Here is a 17,391-nt window from a genome sequence, read left to right on the forward strand (position 1 = left end):
GCCGATCCCCAAACTCAAATTGGTGAAGTTTCTATCTTTTTGGAAAATGGCATTGTACCTAGGATGTCTTTTGGTCATTTTGAAAGTATCTAAGTTGTTAAGTGATATTTTGGTATGTTTTGTAAATGTTACCAAAACTTTAAGTATGGTATGTTTTGATACGTTAGTGAAGAGTAATAAGAGGAAGTGTTGGTAAATATTGTAGAGAGAAGAAATGAAGATGTTATAAACTTAGTTATCAACATTTTATACTAAAACAGATTTGGACAGTAGCGGTAGTCCAACTTTGAAAATATACCAAAAATAGTAGAAAGTGAATTAGAAAATGAATAAAATTTGTAATTGAATCTTAATGAATCTATTTTTATATGGAAGAAATAAAATAGGTAAAAGAGTTATATTTTATGAGATATTTACGTTTTGGTGAAACAGGGTTAGAACAATTTCTGGATTCCCTGTTCTGAATTTAGAAATTCACCATAAATTGTGTATTAAGAATTAGGACTCAAACTTTATTTGTATGGATTCCTTATTGAGTCTATTTTTAATTGAAACAAATGGCATAGTCATTGGATTTCTGTACAGGAATAAATTTGATTTGTAGTGCACAAGGGTCAGAGTAGCTGAACCCTGAAACAGGGGAGTATTTTTCTAATAAACTGTACTAATTGGCCTGACCAAAAATTCTAGAAAAAATTAGTAAGTAGATATATGAGTCTAGTTTCAGGAAAAATTTACGGAATTAGATTTCGAGTTTTTTAACTCTAGATATGATTTTTTTAGCGACCATGACGCAGATGGATAGTTTACTACAAAAACTGTTTAAGTGCTAAGATAAGTTTTGTAATGTCTCCTGCTCGACTCCGACGACGGTCTCGGGTAGGGGGACGTTACATTATGAGATTAGATTAAATTATTGTAATAATTATGTTTAAATAGAAGTAAGTCATGAATAATGAAAGGGAAATTTTTTTATAGAATAAGACATACTTTGGCATTTGAATGTGCATAACGAATTTAATGATGGTGAAGGTATATGTTAAGGAACTGAAATGAAGTGAATAAATGATACATGATATGGTTATGGTGTGATGAGGGGATGGGGGTTCAGTTGGGAATAGGGTTAGTGAAACAGGGATTACAATGGGTGAAAGGGATACTAGAGTTCTTTTTACTATATGTTAATGTTTATGTTCTTCATAACATGGTGTACAGGTTGGATACTGGAGTTCTATTATTAATATTTTGTTGAAGGTCGAGAGTTTTGTTTTGGCCTACGACTTTGAGAGCTATGTTATCGATATTCTAATTATGATAATGATCTATAAAAAATATAAATAACATGTGATACGCAAATGAAAAGGGATACAATATGATAAGCCATAAAGTAATTGTATGATTATATGAAAGAAAATAATAATGAATTTAGTTTAATGATTTATAAAATTGAAAAGTGAAATACATGAATTATGTAAGATAATGTTCATGATCCGTAAACGATAAAGATGACATATGACATGAAAATGGCAATAATAAGAAATTATATGACCAAATAATAGAAATAGATAATGAAATTAGCTAAATTCTTTGTAAGTTTAATGGTACGTTACATGAAATAAGATTATATTATTTTATAGTAGTTTATTAGTTTGTTTTAATTTAAAAGATTTAAAATATGCTTAAATAATTGAGTTGATAAGCTATCGAATTCAATTAAATACTTATTAAGCTATTTATGTAGCTTAATTAACACGTTTGTTTTAAATGTGTAAGTGAAACAAAAGCAGTAAAGATTCGAAAAATTCTACTTTAGTTTGGACCTTAGTTTATTATGTAATTAAGCATGTTAGTAATAATGTGAATTATGTATGAAATGTAATGCTTTGTGTTATAAATTACCTTGATTATAATGAAATAATAATAAATTTAAGTGATGAGTTTAGTGCTAAATGTAGCATTTCTTACTCGAATCTATTACTGGATTGGGTGAGGAGTGTTACACTTTAAAAATAATTAAAGAAACTAAATTAAAATTATATATTTATTTAACAATGAATTAATCTGTGATATCTAGGACCTTCAAAAAAATTATTTAATGTATCAACTGAACAACACAAATTAATGTACACATACATGTATACTGTTGCGGAAAGGATCGATTCGAGAACTCCGATATGACTACAAGTAAATTGACCGGAACGAAAAATAAAGTGAACACAAGGATTTACGTGGTTCGGCTTTAATGCCTACGTCCACGGGCAGAGGCGAAAAGAAATTTCACTATAACAAGATGAAGATTACAAGTGTTTTACACTCAAGACACAACCCGAGAACCTCACAACTCTCAACCCCTATAGAAAACCCGAAAGCTAAAATCCTAGCTTTCAAAGAACAAGCTTTGCTCTCTCTTGGTTTGGGATGATTAATATGGCTAATGAACCTCTCTATTTATAAGAGAGTTCAAGGACATAATTGTCCAAAACTTTGGCAAAGATTTGTGGTTGAAAATGGACACCAACAACCATCCACTAATCCACTACCACCAACAACCCACTACCAACAACAACAATCCACTACCAATTTTAAGCCATTTCTTAACAAATCTCCACCTTGGCTTGAAATTTACCAAGCTGAACATCATAGTGAATTCCTCGAACTGGATTACCTCTTCCAAACGCCTCTCTGGCGCTAATCAATCCCGAATACCTATCAAGTCCAAGCAATGCTTGAACTTATATGCAGGGATCACCTTAGTTAACATATCTGCAGGATTCTTCTCGGTAGCAACCTTGCTGATAACAATGTCACCTTGCGTAACATGTTCCCGAACAAAATGATATCTGACATCAATGTGTTTGGTCCGTTCATGAAACATCTGATTTTTAGTCAGATGTATGGCACTCTGGCTATCGCAAAATACAACAGTGAAATCCTGTTGTAAACCCAAACTGCTTACTAGACCTTTCATCCACAATGCTTCTTTCACTGCTTCTGCTAACGCCATATATTCCGCCTCAGTCGTAGATAAGGCTACGGTAGACTGTAACACAGCTTTCCAACTAATGGCTCCTCCAGAATAAGTGAAAACATAACCCGTCAGAGATCTTCTTTTGTCCAGATCTCCAGCATAATCAGAGTCCACATAGCCCGTGACACTGCTAGTGCAGTCACTCTGATCATATACCAAGCATAAATCTGCAGAACCTCTCAAGTACCTGAGAATCCATTTCACGGCCTGCCAGTGTTCCTTGCCAGGACAACTCATGTATCTGCTGACCACACTAACTGCATGTGAAATGTCTGGACGAGTGCAAACCATTGCATACATCACGCTTCCAACTGCACTCGAGTATGGAATGTGAGACATTTGCTGCTTTTCTTCATCAGATTGTGGTGACAACTCTGCAGAGAGTTTGAAATGTGGTGCCAACGGAGTACTCACAGTTTTCGCTTTATCCATGCCGAAGCGTTGAAGAACCTTTTCAATGTAGTTCTTCTGCGACACACGAAGCTTGCCCGCCTTGCGATCTCTGTGAATATCCATGCCCAAAATTTTCTTGGCAGCACCCAGATCCTTCATCTCGAACTCACCACTCAACTGCGACTTTAACTTGTTGATTTCCGACATGTTTTTGGAAGCAATTAACATGTCATCAACATACAGCAACAAATAAATGTGCGAACCATCTGAGAGCTTCCGATGATAGACACAAGCATCATAGTCACATCTTGTGTAACCATGCTGAATCATGAAGCTATCAAACCGCTTGTACCACTGCCTTGGGGATTGTTTCAATCCATATAAAGACTTCTTTAATAGACAGACATGGTCTTCATTACCAGGAACTGTAAAACCCTCTGGTTGACGCATGTAGATTGTTTCCTCGAGCTCACCATGCAAGAACGCCGTTTTTACGTCAAGCTGCTCAAGTTCTAGATCAGACTTGGCCACCATGGCAAGTAATACACGAATGGAAGAATGCTTTACGACTGGGGAGAAAACTTCATTGTAGTCAATCCCCTCTTTCTGAGTGAAGCCTTTAGCAACCAATCGTGCCTTGAATCTAGTTGCTTCAACCCCTAGGATGCCTTCCTTTTTCTTGAAGACCCATTTGCAACCAACTATCTTCTGGTTACTTGGCGGCTTAACCAACTCCCAAGTATGGTTCTTGTGAAGAGATTCTATCTCCTCACTCATAGCAATTGCCCACTGTGCCGACTCATCACACGTGACAGCCTCATTATAACTGGAAGGTTCTATACCAATGGACTCCGCCACACTGAGCGCGAAAGACACCAGATTAGCGTAACGCGGATTTGGTTTGATTTGTCTCTTCGTTCTTCCAGTGGCAATGCTATATGGTTTTTCTTGAGGTGACTCATCTTCATCGGAATCTTGCACCTCAACTTGATCATCCTGGACTGAAGTACCTTCCGTAGGAATTGGAGCGTCCACCTGACACTCCACCTGCTTCTCAACACCGTGATCTCCCATTCTATCTGACTCCTCCTTTTCCCGGGAATTTGTGGTGGATCGAAGCATGGATGACTCATCAAAAATCACATCTCTGCTGATGATGAACTTGGACGAAACCGGATCAGGACACCACAACCTGTATCCTTTCACCCCTTGGCCGTATCCAAGAAATATGCATTTCTTCGCCCTCGGTTTGAGTTTTCCCTCATTTACATGAGCATACGCAGGGCAGCCAAACACTCTTAAACCAGAGTAATCAGCAGGAGAACCAGACCATACTTCCTCAGGAGTCTTCAGCTCAATAGCTGTTGATGGAGATCTGTTAACCAAATAACAAGCAGTATTAACAGCTTCAGCCCAAAATTCTTCACCGAGCCCAGCATTTGATCGCATGCAACGAGCTCGCTCCAAGAGAGTTCTATTCATGCGTTCTGCAACTCCATTTTGTTGTGGTGTTCGACGAACAGTGCGGTGTCTCACTATTCCTTCATTTTTGCAGAACTCATTGAATTCACCTGAGCAAAACTCCAAGCCATTATCCGTCCGGAATCGCTTGATCTTCTTTCCTGTTTGATTTTCGATCAAAGCTTTAAATTGCTTGAAGTTGATGAGAACCTCATACTTGCTCTTCAGAAAATACACCCAAACCTTTCTCGAGTAATCATCGATAAAGGTAAGCAGATATCTGTAACCACCTTTAGAAATTGTCGGAGAAGGCCCCCAAAGGTCAGAATGGAAGTAATCCACTGTGCCTTTTGTCTTGTGAATCCCAGTGCTGAACTTTACCCGAGTCTGCTTACCGAAGACGCAGTGCTCACAGAAATTCAACTTTCCTGTACACTGCCCAGACAATAATCCTCGTTTGCTTAGCACCGATAAGCCTCTCTCGCTCATATGCCCGAGCCGCATATGCCATAACTTCGTGGTGTCAGAATCTAGATCATCTGATGATGACACTCCCGCAACACCTGTAACCGAGGAACCATCGAGGAAGTAAAGGCCCCGCTCCAAATTACCACGTATCACAGTCAAAGCACCCGAGAATACCTTGAGAACTCCACCTTCAGCAGAGTACCGAAAGCCTTTCTTGTCCAACGTACTCAAAGAGATCAAATTTTTCTTCATTTCTGGAATGTGCCGAACATCAGTTAGAGTTCTAACAATACCGTCAAACATCTTTATACGAACTGTGCCAATCCCCATGACTTGACATGCGTGGTCATTTCCCATTAGTACTGAACCAGAATGCTTCTCGTATGTTGAGAATGCATCTTTCGAAGTACTTATATGAAATGTAGCTCCCGTATCAAGAATCCATCTCCCACCAGCGTAAGAGTCGGATACTGCAAGAACGATCTCGGCATCACTTGAAGAATCTGCATCAGCTACATTCGCACGATCATTTTGTTGCTCCTGTGATTCTGATTTCTCCTTCCTTTTCGGACAATCTACCTTCATGTGCCCGTACTTCTTACAGTAGTAGCACTGTATTCTCTTCTTGGACTGCGATCTAGGATGGCTTTTACTTGAACTTCCACCCTTTGCCTTGGATCTTCCTCGAGCAACCAAGCCTTCGCCTTCATTGTTTTCGACCACCTTACCAGTGATTTTCTTCCTCAACTCACTGGAACTTAAGGCATTTTTCACCTCCTCTAGAGTCAGGTCATCACGACCGTACATCATTGTATCAACAAAATTCTCATACGAGGGAGGCAAAGAACACAAAACAATTATTGCTTGGTCCTCATCATCGATTTTGTTATCGATATTATTCAAATCCATGATAATGGAATTGAATTTATCCAGGTGCTGGGAAACAGGTGTACCTTCCTCCATCTTCAGGGCATAGAGTCTTTGCTTGAGGTAGAGCCGGTTCGTCAATGACTTCGTCATGTACTTGCTCTCTAACCGGAGCCACAAACCGGACGCGGTTTTCTCATCCGCTACTTCTCGTAGCACTTCATCTCCTAGACATAGCAGAATAGCACTATGTGCTCTTTCTAGCATGTCATCCTTTTGCTCTTCCGAAAGCGTGCTTGGTAATTTATCTTTACCAGACAATGCTTTTAGCAATCCTTGTTGAACCAGCACTGCCCGCATCTTGATGCGCCATAAACTGAAACTATTTTTCCCGGTAAATTTCTCGACATCATACTTAGTCGATGAAACACTTGTAGCCATAATTTGGAACCTTTGAATGAATGATAATATTTTCTTCCTGATGTGAAAGATCAGACAAAGCTGCAGTCACAGGGCAATTCAGAAAATATTATCACTCCTTCAACTACGCTCTGGTACCAATTTGTTGCGGAAAGGATCGATTCGAGAACTCCGATATGACTACAAGTAAATTGACCGGAACGAAAAATAAAGTGAACACAAGGATTTACGTGGTTCGGCTTTAATGCCTACGTCCACGGGCAGAGGCGAAAAGAAATTTCACTATAACAAGATGAAGATTACAAGTGTTTTACACTCAAGACACAACCCGAGAACCTCACAACTCTCAACCCCTATAGAAAACCCGAAAGCTAAAATCCTAGCTTTCAAAGAACAAGCTTTGCTCTCTCTTGGTTTGGGATGATTAATATGGCTAATGAACCTCTCTATTTATAAGAGAGTTCAAGGACATAATTGTCCAAAACTTTGGCAAAGATTTGTGGTTGAAAATGGACACCAACAACCATCCACTAATCCACTACCACCAACAACCCACTACCAACAACAACAATCCACTACCAATTTTAAGCCATTTCTTAACATATACATATACAACCTTTCATATATATATACACATATATTCATATATTCATTCACCATATAACCTTATACAGATATATTAGAAGACATAAATTATATACTTAATTATTTATTAATGCATGCACAAATGTCATGAGATGCAAAGATTCGAAATATGCTTAAAAAAGACAAGCGCCACCAAGCATGGCCTCCATTATCCTATGCGTAGAAAAAAGACATTTCTAATGCTTGCAATTTGCATGGATACGTTTTAATAACCAAGAAGCATAAAAGATAAACATATGTAATGTTCATGCAACAAAGATCCTTGGTAAAAATCGGACGGAGGCAACTAAAATTGAACACTAATGAACTTAAAACGTAGCTTATCTCAACAAATTTACTTAGGAAAGTTTCAACAAAGCCATGATTTCTATATTCACACATACACATTAAAATAGATAAGTAGAGCAACCAATGGAACACATAGTCTAAAGAACTAAGTATACGACAAACTAAAGTCTTTAAGTATAGGACTAATTTCATCACATGCAATGCAAATTATATAAACAAGGACCCATTACAGTGTAGATCTATACCAGTAAACCATTTTCTTTCTCCTTACTTCTGTTGTTTTCTGCTCCTATCTGCTATCGCTCCTACCGTCCCTCTTTAATCGATGGTCAAGCCCGACGTCCCAAGTCTCTCCTTAATCGTGACTCCTTCTCAACGTCTCTCTTTTTGAAGCTTTTTCCTCTAGATTTTCTATGGTCTCCCCCCTCTTTTACAAACTCCTTCCTATCTCCCCTCTCCTTTCTTTTTTATTTTAGCTGTGGCAAATGCCTCACCAATCACAATTTTTTTTATCACATTTCTCTTTTAATTAAATAATAATTTCGTGGCCATAATAATAATAATAATAATAATAATAATATCAATAAAATTCTACAACTTAAAAAAAAATCAAATTTCAATTCAAGCTTGACTAGAACAAAATATGATTACTACAATCAAATTTTATAAAAATTGATAAATTAATTCAATTGAATAATATTGTTAAAATTTATTGTTAAATCATAAACTTAAAAATTAACAATTCAATAATTTACACGTAATAAAACAACACAACATTACATTTCAACAATATATATGTATGTATTAGCACAGAGTTCATTTGTTTAACAATATTTGAACTAATAAATTTCTATGATGATTACATTCTCTCAAATTAAAATAGATAAATTAGCTTTTCCAAATTTCGTAAAATGAAAGGATAAAATCTATAATTAGATAAAATTGTTTGATTTGAAATTTTAATTATGTTGATAATTTTTTTGAATAGAATTAAAATGTCATTTATATCGTTCATAAAAATAATTTTTTTTCAAATTTGATTACTCATTTTAATAATTTCGTTTTAAAAGTTTAAACTTTAATAGTTGGCTTAATAATAGTGGAATGTATTTTTACATTGTAGTAAGTAATTGTTTAATTATGCAGCTTTTAGGATGGAAAGAGCATGACCTTTTGGGCTAATATATGTATTAGGTTTATGACTGAATTGCTAGTTAAATTGGTTCAAATAAAATATTATTATTAATTTATTAATAAAATATAAATATAAATAAAATTAAAAATTAAAATTAAAATATAGTTTTATTTTTATAAAAAATTAAATTTACAATAATTATCTCTTTAAATTGCATTACAAATTTTAATAGATAAAAAGGAACTATTATATAGTGTTAATGTTTTTAAAGACTATTTTTACCACTCACCTAACTACACCACAATTACTTTTGCATTTAAAGAAACCGAGTTCAATCATAATTATATTGGTATAGTTGGACAAAAAATATGTAGAACAATAACGTAATATAAAACAAACAATTAATGTAATTTATATATGATAATATAATTAAGCATAGATATAAAAAATAAAATCAAAATTTACCATTGAAATATTGAAAACTATGGGGGACTTTGTCTTAATTAATTAACAATGGGAAGCGTGGGAGTGGGGGTATCTGGCTGAATGAAATTTCATCTCATTCCAGCAACCCAGAGAAAGAATAATAACATTACCAGAAAAGCCAAGGCCAAAAGTGGAAAGCCGTAGCTTATAACGCTGTATAATTAGAGAAATTGATCAACAATCTGTTTAAGGTGTCTGGATAGAACTTTCTTGCAAATAAATAACAGGGTCTCTTCACATTATTCCACAAGCATGGCCCATAAAAGACTCTCCTCTGCATCCAAACAATGTCACACACAATACCTCTTTGTTACTCTGTTATTTACTATTTTCTTCCAAACAAATAACCCATAAAAATAAATTGCCTTTTTTTTATTTCTTTACCTTTGGATCACTTGTGATATGTATGCCGTCATCAATAGACTGCAAAAACCGAAATCTATTATTAATTAATTATAAACAAACTGAAACCAAAATCATTTGGGAAGAAAGCAGTGTATGTAGCATGTACCGAAAGGTTCTTGAGGAACTCAAATGAAATATCTTCAGCCCTAAATGATCTGGGATGCCACTTCCCTTCAGACCAGTCCACATATGTCACTGACCGGTTTGCGATTCCACCAGGATCAATCATCTGAAGAATACAAAATATTTGGGTTAAGGAGGGAGGTTGGTGGTCATACTTGTATGTATGTAATAAATGACAATTAAGAGTATGTTATTCGTGCAAGCAGTAGAAATAAGTCTGATGTTACCAACATTAAAAAAGGTTGGCAAGTAATGCTCGTCTGCATAGCAATTGCGCCCTTCAAAATTTGGCTGACAACAAGATGGGATGGTATGTTAAGAACATGGATAAATTAACTTATTATCCATTGAGTAAGCAATATGAAGTAACTATGATGGGTAGAATACCTTGCAATAAAGCCGAAATTTTGAATAATAAAGGCTGTCAGCCATAACTATTATAGCATGCTGCCGCTTCATGGAGAACCACTGAAATAAAATATGAACCAAAACCAACTAAATGCATGAGAAATATCAATGTCATGATTTGTTTTTGTTGCAAAAATACACCTCTATTTGAAAAGAGAACATATTTAGCACCGAAACCTTACTGTGTTCTGCCAACACACTGTTACAAACTTCCAACTCACAAAAATTTACACGTTTTTATTAACCAGGAGTGTTACCATACTGAGAAACAATTAGAGGAATATAGCAGAGCATCTTTAAAAAAATAGAAAGGAAAGACGAGAGAACAGGATCAGCAATGTGGTACACTTTATTATATCAGACATAAAGAAGCCCTATTGGAGGATTTAGGATTCCATAAATTTTGTCAGTTTAAAGTTTAACTTCTTTGATCACGAAATTAAGAGAGAATAGATCCTAACCTCTGGTCCAAGTAACTTTTAAGAATCATATTTATGTATAATATCATCTATAGTGACTCTTCTGTTTTTATGTTGGTGGCAAACAAGTATAAAAAGAAGTGATAATTCTGAACAAAGAAAGCTAAGGTATCTTTTCCTCTTTACATTTTATACAAATTGCCTTAAAAAGCATACAATTTTGTACCAACATGCCAACAGCTGCGTGGTTCATTGGTAGGGTACAGAATTCTTAGTCTTGGTGACTAGCGTTCAATCCCTAGCGGCCTAAGTACCAAAAAATGTTTCAACATCCCAGCCACCAATTATCACTTATAAAAGCTACGGTGACTACAAAAAGAGGTGCAAGTTCAATTGCACTTCAGTCAATTTTCAGTCTTCAGGCTTGCCTGGTTGAGAAAAAAGGGAAGCCGCTCCTACTTCAAACAAGAAAATATTTCTAAATTGCATTAGCAAACCAGGCAGGAATAGCAATATCTCAATAACAACCAACAGAGCTATTCTAACAGCTGCCAACTGGAAAGACCGTGGTAATAACAACTGATCTCATCTTTCTGGGATTGGTAAATAAGCTCAAAGCTATATACCAAGTAAAAGGGTTTACCTGTGAACCTTTCCTGAAAGCAGCCTTTTCAACTTCGGGCATCATATGCTCTGAATACCTCCCAGTTCCATGTGGACCCAGATCCACAAAACTGATGACAGAGAGATCAAATGTAGGAAAATTAGTTTTTATAAAATCTTAATATTTATGGAAAGCAATGAAAAAGGCATTCGAACTAAGTTACATGACAGAATAAAAACGAGTTTCAGTATGCTCACCAGTCAATAAAGCTGACATTAGTGTGCATCAGATAGTTGTAGACGTAGTCGAAATTGTGTAGTGGTACGCAGCTATAGGAGAAGATTTAACAAAGAGAATTGTAGAAAAATACCGATCATAAGAATATTATGCATAAAACTGATGCCTCTTTACCTATCTGACAGCAACACAAACTGCAGGTTATCAGGGTCTAAAAGTGCATGTGCCAACAGTCTCCTCTCAGCATCAACCATGGAAATTTTCCCCCAATCCACCTGCATGTGATAGCTACTTCTTAGGAGGCACTACATAGTGACATTCAAGCAGGCATGTGATATAAATTGTGGAAAAGAAGAAGATATAATTCATCAAAAATTGGGGAACAAATGGGGTTATCATAAAAATCAAAATTGCATGTGCACGCCCATCCTTTAAAGTTACTTTTTCGAAGAAACTTTTCAAGGCTAAAGTCCACCTACGTTTTCACTGTGAATGTCCCGATCAATAAAATATTGACTTGTGTGTCCTGGTTTTTCTCTGGAAGCATGTACATATACAGAGAATCTGCCCTCATGGCCCTGTAGCAAAAGATTAAACGATGTGATAAAATTTGAAATTTCTAAAGCATCGAATTCTACCTACTTTTGAGAAGGATAAGAAGTTGCACTTATAAAACAGTCACAAATTCTTACAGGCCACGAATTAAAACTCAATCAAGCATTCGTAATTTCGAACTGTTTCTCAACTAATTAATCTAAAAACAAGTATTAAAGCGTGTATAAGCCCCCAGAAAACCACTGTTCATCAGGAACCAGCATCTATAACTCTCTCTAAACCAGATACAGAAGTCCATGAAGCATACTAGAAAATCAATGATCACAATAAAACATCTAAGCATCTACATAGAATGAAAAAGAAGTACTAGCGATACTTGCAAATGAAAAGTTGCATAACTGATGCAAAGTATAGAAAAAAAGAACTGATAACCAAGGAACAAAGTATTACGCGAAGGAACTTATCCCACAGTAGCTCAAAAGGTAGTGTTCCTGGAGTCAAAAACAGGAAAGCAATTTTTGAATCCGCTGATTGGATAGGAGGTGTGTTGAGGATTTCCTTAATTACAACCTGAGATATTGTCTCTTCATCACTCAATTCCCTAGCTGGAAATGATGGTGACTGGTACAAAGTACAATCTCCAGATGAAAAGAAATAGCAGGCTGTCGAACTTGATAGAGGAGAAACATAGGCAGTAATCAAGAATATGATCACAAAAGTTACCAATATAATAATCCACAACGGCCTCTTCAGATGCGGGCGCTTTCTTAAACCAGACATGATACGAAAATCTTTTACATTTAGCTGCCACGGACAAGTTGTCTTCATCTAGATTGAAGGCAACGTGCCAGTATCTCAAATTGCTGCTCAGTTACCTTATCTCACCATCTTACAGCTTCACTGTCGAGTGCAAAGACCACTATTGTATGCCGATCAGGTCATTGGAATTAGACCATATCTGAAAGGGCAAAATGGGAAATAAAATCAGCATCAAAGCGATGGATGCATGCATCCTAATAAACCTTACAAATCATGTGTTCAGATAGCAAAATATTGAGTGTAAGACAGGCCACTATTGTTTGTTTCATTCACACAAATACACACACCATGTTGACAATGCAGACTGAAGGAGCTAAATATAAGATAAAATTACACAGAAAATACTCCTTAGCTTCTATTTTAGGTAAATATTAAATAGTAGAAGATCAGAAAAGAACATCCAAAACCAACTTTAAAATGCGCCAGTAATATAACGAATCTCTGCTGGTGAAATATATTTATAATAATATACAATACAGCTACAGGGATTGTAGGAAGAGCCAAAACGTTTGAAGGCATACACAATTACATATTACAACTGAGAATTGCAATATCAGTATAGCTACAGGATTGAAGATTGGATCCTACAAGCAGTGTTTATCAGCGGATTCAATAAATACTCCGATTGAGAATTCTATAAATTATAATTGAAAAAGAATGAAACCCGCATTGGAATAGCGATTATGAGAAGGTGGAATCATAGAAGAAAGAAAAAAGAAATATTCTCATCAGATAAAAGGAAAAAGATATCGCTTTCACAAAAGAAAAAAGAAGAAAATTGAAAGCAAGGATTAGAATTTAGAAAGGAAGAAGGAAGAGTACCTACCTGGAGCTGGAATTTGAAATGCAGAGAGATTGGATGATCAGATCAGATCAGATCAGATCAGAGTAAGTGTAGCAGCAAGCAAACGCCAATCGCCAAATGGCGATCTCCTCTATGGATTGTATGATTGTATAATTCTATTTGAGGAAGTACGTGCGCGTTAATATAACATAACATTGTGCATGCACATATGTGTACAGATATGAACATATTTGCATTTTTTATAGTTGGCTTGCTCGTCTATAATCCTATTTCCTAAAAATTGATTAAAGTAATGCAATGCCCCTTTCATAACCGAAACTTTCTCCTTCCTCCATTCAACTTCTCTTCGAGAATCATTCAAACCTATTCCCTTTCCCCACTTTACCCTTCACATTTCACTTTCTCCACCGCATAGTATTTATAACCATGTCATGAAGAGACCGAAATTTTTTGGATTAGATTGGACTATACTTACCTCAATACATAACATTACCGCATGACTACATTCCTCTCATTTTGTGTGCCTCTTTAGTGCCCTTTGAATTTTATCCATTCACGTCATTCAATTTAGTGTTTTTCCAGCGCTCATATTGTTACACTGCTATATTCAATTAAATTTGTATGCTTTAGATCTTGAAAGTCAATCTCTTATCATGTTTAATTTTAGTATGGAGAATCAAGAATTCTCAGATTTTGATAAATCTATACTTCTAAGAAATGCCATCAAACAATGATAAAAGAAGGTTTTATGAAAAATATATTTGTTAATGTTAAAGGCAAACCTAAAACTAGGGAACCAAAATTAAAATTATAATTTTACAGTAGTAAAAACATAATTTACCATTTGAATAACCTATATTTTTATCATTTTTAAGGGATTAAAATACAATTTTACCTTTATTAATTTAAAATTTTAAACAACCTAACTAAAAATTTTTCCAAGGGTTCAAAGCCCCAGTTAATGTCCAGCAATAATTGTTAAGCAACTCTTGCTTTAGTTAGTTTCTAGTGCAAGATTCATCATCAATAGAAAATCTTTAGTCACTTAAGTGATATACGAGAAATTTGTCTTTCAAGATCTTGAATCATTTTTATATTATTTTCCTTCATAGATTTAAGTATTGTAACTTTTTTTCTGAAATTTAATATTGAATTTTGAGATTTAACTAAAATGTTTTTGTTAATATTTTGTCCTTTAAAAAAATAATATGACGTTAAAACAAGATGATAAATATTATACGTGGCCGCATAGCATTCGAGAGAACGCAATAAGGGCAGAGGAAATCTATTCCCGCGCTATTACTCTTGTTTTGTACGCAAAAAATAATATTTTTGTTTTGTACGCTGCGATGTTCTACATCCATACTCATGCTAACATACACATCTTTTACCTATTACACCTATACATGATCTAGTCATCATGGATTGAAGAAAGAAACAATCTATACATAAGGATATAAAGATGTAAAACAATCTATACAATCTCTACAAAATTGTTTATGGACTGCCCTTAAAACTAAGAAAATTGAACGTTTTAGATATATGTATACGTACAATAACTGCTTTACTACTACGAAATAATATAGACTCGGAACAAAAAAGAAAAATTTAGACTAACAGATACAAATGAAATATCGACCATCCATTAGCAAAAAAAGAAAAAAAAAATTCTTTTATGTAAAATTATAAATGACTACAATAAATCACAATAAAAAACTTCGGTAAAAAACATCTTTGATAAAATGATAAGTTTCTAATTAAGTAGCTTTTAGTAATATTTTTCTTTAAAAAATCAAAACAATAAAATTTAAACAAAACACGAACTTTAAGTATTTTATAATAGCATAAATATAAATAAACTCAATTTGCAGGACATTAAATTTCATTAGTTCACCATATTATATTTAAATTTTATAATTAGTTGATTATATGGTTCAAGATACTACTCTCTCAAACATGGATAATGGGCTATTGAATTCAGAAGCTTGGCGAAGCAGTTGGCCTCGCTGGCCATGGCAATCCCTTGGAATGGTCTATGCCTATGCATATAGAGTCGGTGGAAAGTTGAAATTGCAACGCTCTCCCATGGGATCCCATCCAGAGACGAGCTAAAGTAGGCAATAAACAAACAGCAATCCTTGGACACAGACAAGATAAAGAGTATAAAACCCCTTGGATGTCTCAAAAGTATATGATATTTCTGAACAGAGACTGATTGTTCGTTTGTGAATCCAGTAGAAAGAAAAACAAAATAAAATAAAATTACACTAACATAAATAAAATACACAACTCCTACAACTAGGATCTCAAGATTTCAACCTTGTAGCGTCACTAGGGTTCTTAACTTTTTCTAATTCCACACCCTCCCCAAAAAATAATAATAATATTAAAACCAGGACCTTGAGAGGTAAGAGAAGATTAAATACTTCCAATTGCGACACCACAGCTCCATACCCAACATGATCACCTAGAGCCCCTCAAAAGTAAAAACACACGTCCAGTTAGCCTGCCATAAATACAAACAGCATAGTTAGTAGCAATCTAAGTCGCAAATCTATGCAGAACAACACGGTAGGAATCCATGAAATCAAATTTTACATCAGCTGCAGAACCTATCATATATTAAGTCTCATTATTACGCAACCGCAGAAGTATACCTCTAATATTTCCCAACATTAAGAGACCAAAACCTAAATACACGCAGTCTACTTGTCTGTGTGCCCCCTTTTGCCCTTACGACGACCATGGTGGGTTGCGTTAGTATGTCGAACACGCTCTTTGTCTTTTTGCTGCAAAAATAAAGTTTGACATGGTGAAGACAAGGTTATTTACGGCAAACTACATCAATCTTATTAGAACAATAGAAAATGCACCAAAAGACAGCAAAATAATAAGAGACTGACCAGAAAATTGCTGAAAATATTCTGAACAAAATAATAATAGTAGAGCCAATAGAGCAGATGCCTGACATTAAACCAAGAGAAGTTGTTTTCTTTGAGCCAATAAGAAAGGATTAAATATCTGATTCAGCTGACAGAATAGGAAGGTACGCTACACAATACTATATACCTACCGCAAACCACTCAGCTCTTTGTTGCAAGAGGTTTGTCAGCTCATGCTTCTTCAAATTTTCTTGCACAGAGGCTTGAACCTAAAGAGTACAGCAGCAACAGTTGCATAAACTATGATATATTTAAAAAATAACACCACTTCAAAGGCAACGAGGTAACAACAATCTGAAAAAATTACTATATTCAGATAGCAGATTGCAACATAATTAATAAAGAAGAAAGCTCCACTTGAACCACATTTTTGTAGTGCAGCCAACATGGTATGCCACAAAATTTAGGAGACCATTACACCAAAGTCGAGCAAATTATTCAAGTTAATCTACTAGTAAAGAAAACTTAAACTCATTACCCATTGCAATTCTTAACCCTCTAAAAACATTCAACAGGAAATAAAAATAATGTGAATACCTCCTTGCATGAATGGATCAAGGCAACTTCAAAAAGTAACAAATGATAACCCATATTTTCACTTTCCATAACTACCTTTCCTTCAAATTCACTTCGGTGACCTCAATAAAACAACTAAAGATTACAAATAGACAAATCATGCTTAGAGTTTTCAATCCCTTTGCCAGATCACGCCCTGTTTCTCACAATGTACCTGTTGATGGTATGTTGTTGCCGATTCCAAAAACCTCCCATAAGCTTTAACTACCTCCTTTGTATAGGGCTTCATCACCACAGAAATTTTATCAACATGAGGCTTTGCTAAAGTAGCAACCTGATCAATATATGGCTTACTGAAACTTCTTGG

The 17,391-nt window shown here is 35.2% G+C and overlaps 1 protein-coding gene across 1 annotated transcript; it reads right to left on the minus strand.

Moving 5' to 3' along the window:
* Positions 1-9,147: 9,147 nt before the first annotated feature.
* LOC121229261 (glycosyltransferase BC10) lies at positions 9,148-12,903 on the minus strand. Its single transcript, XM_041113035.1, has 10 exons — positions 12,393-12,903; positions 11,867-11,965; positions 11,562-11,662; positions 11,408-11,479; positions 11,190-11,280; positions 10,107-10,187; positions 9,951-10,010; positions 9,703-9,825; positions 9,576-9,614; positions 9,148-9,465 (listed from the first exon to the last, which is right to left on the minus strand). The coding sequence occupies exons 1-10, from the start codon at positions 12,768-12,770 to the stop codon at positions 9,337-9,339; spliced, it is 1,173 nt and encodes a 390-aa protein (XP_040968969.1). The 5' UTR covers positions 12,771-12,903; the 3' UTR covers positions 9,148-9,336.
* Between the last annotated feature and the right edge of the window lie 4,488 nt (positions 12,904-17,391).

Source organism: Gossypium hirsutum, chromosome A05 (genome assembly GCF_007990345.1).
Source record: "Gossypium hirsutum isolate 1008001.06 chromosome A05, Gossypium_hirsutum_v2.1, whole genome shotgun sequence".
Classification (NCBI taxonomy): Eukaryota; Viridiplantae; Streptophyta; class Magnoliopsida; order Malvales; family Malvaceae; genus Gossypium; species Gossypium hirsutum.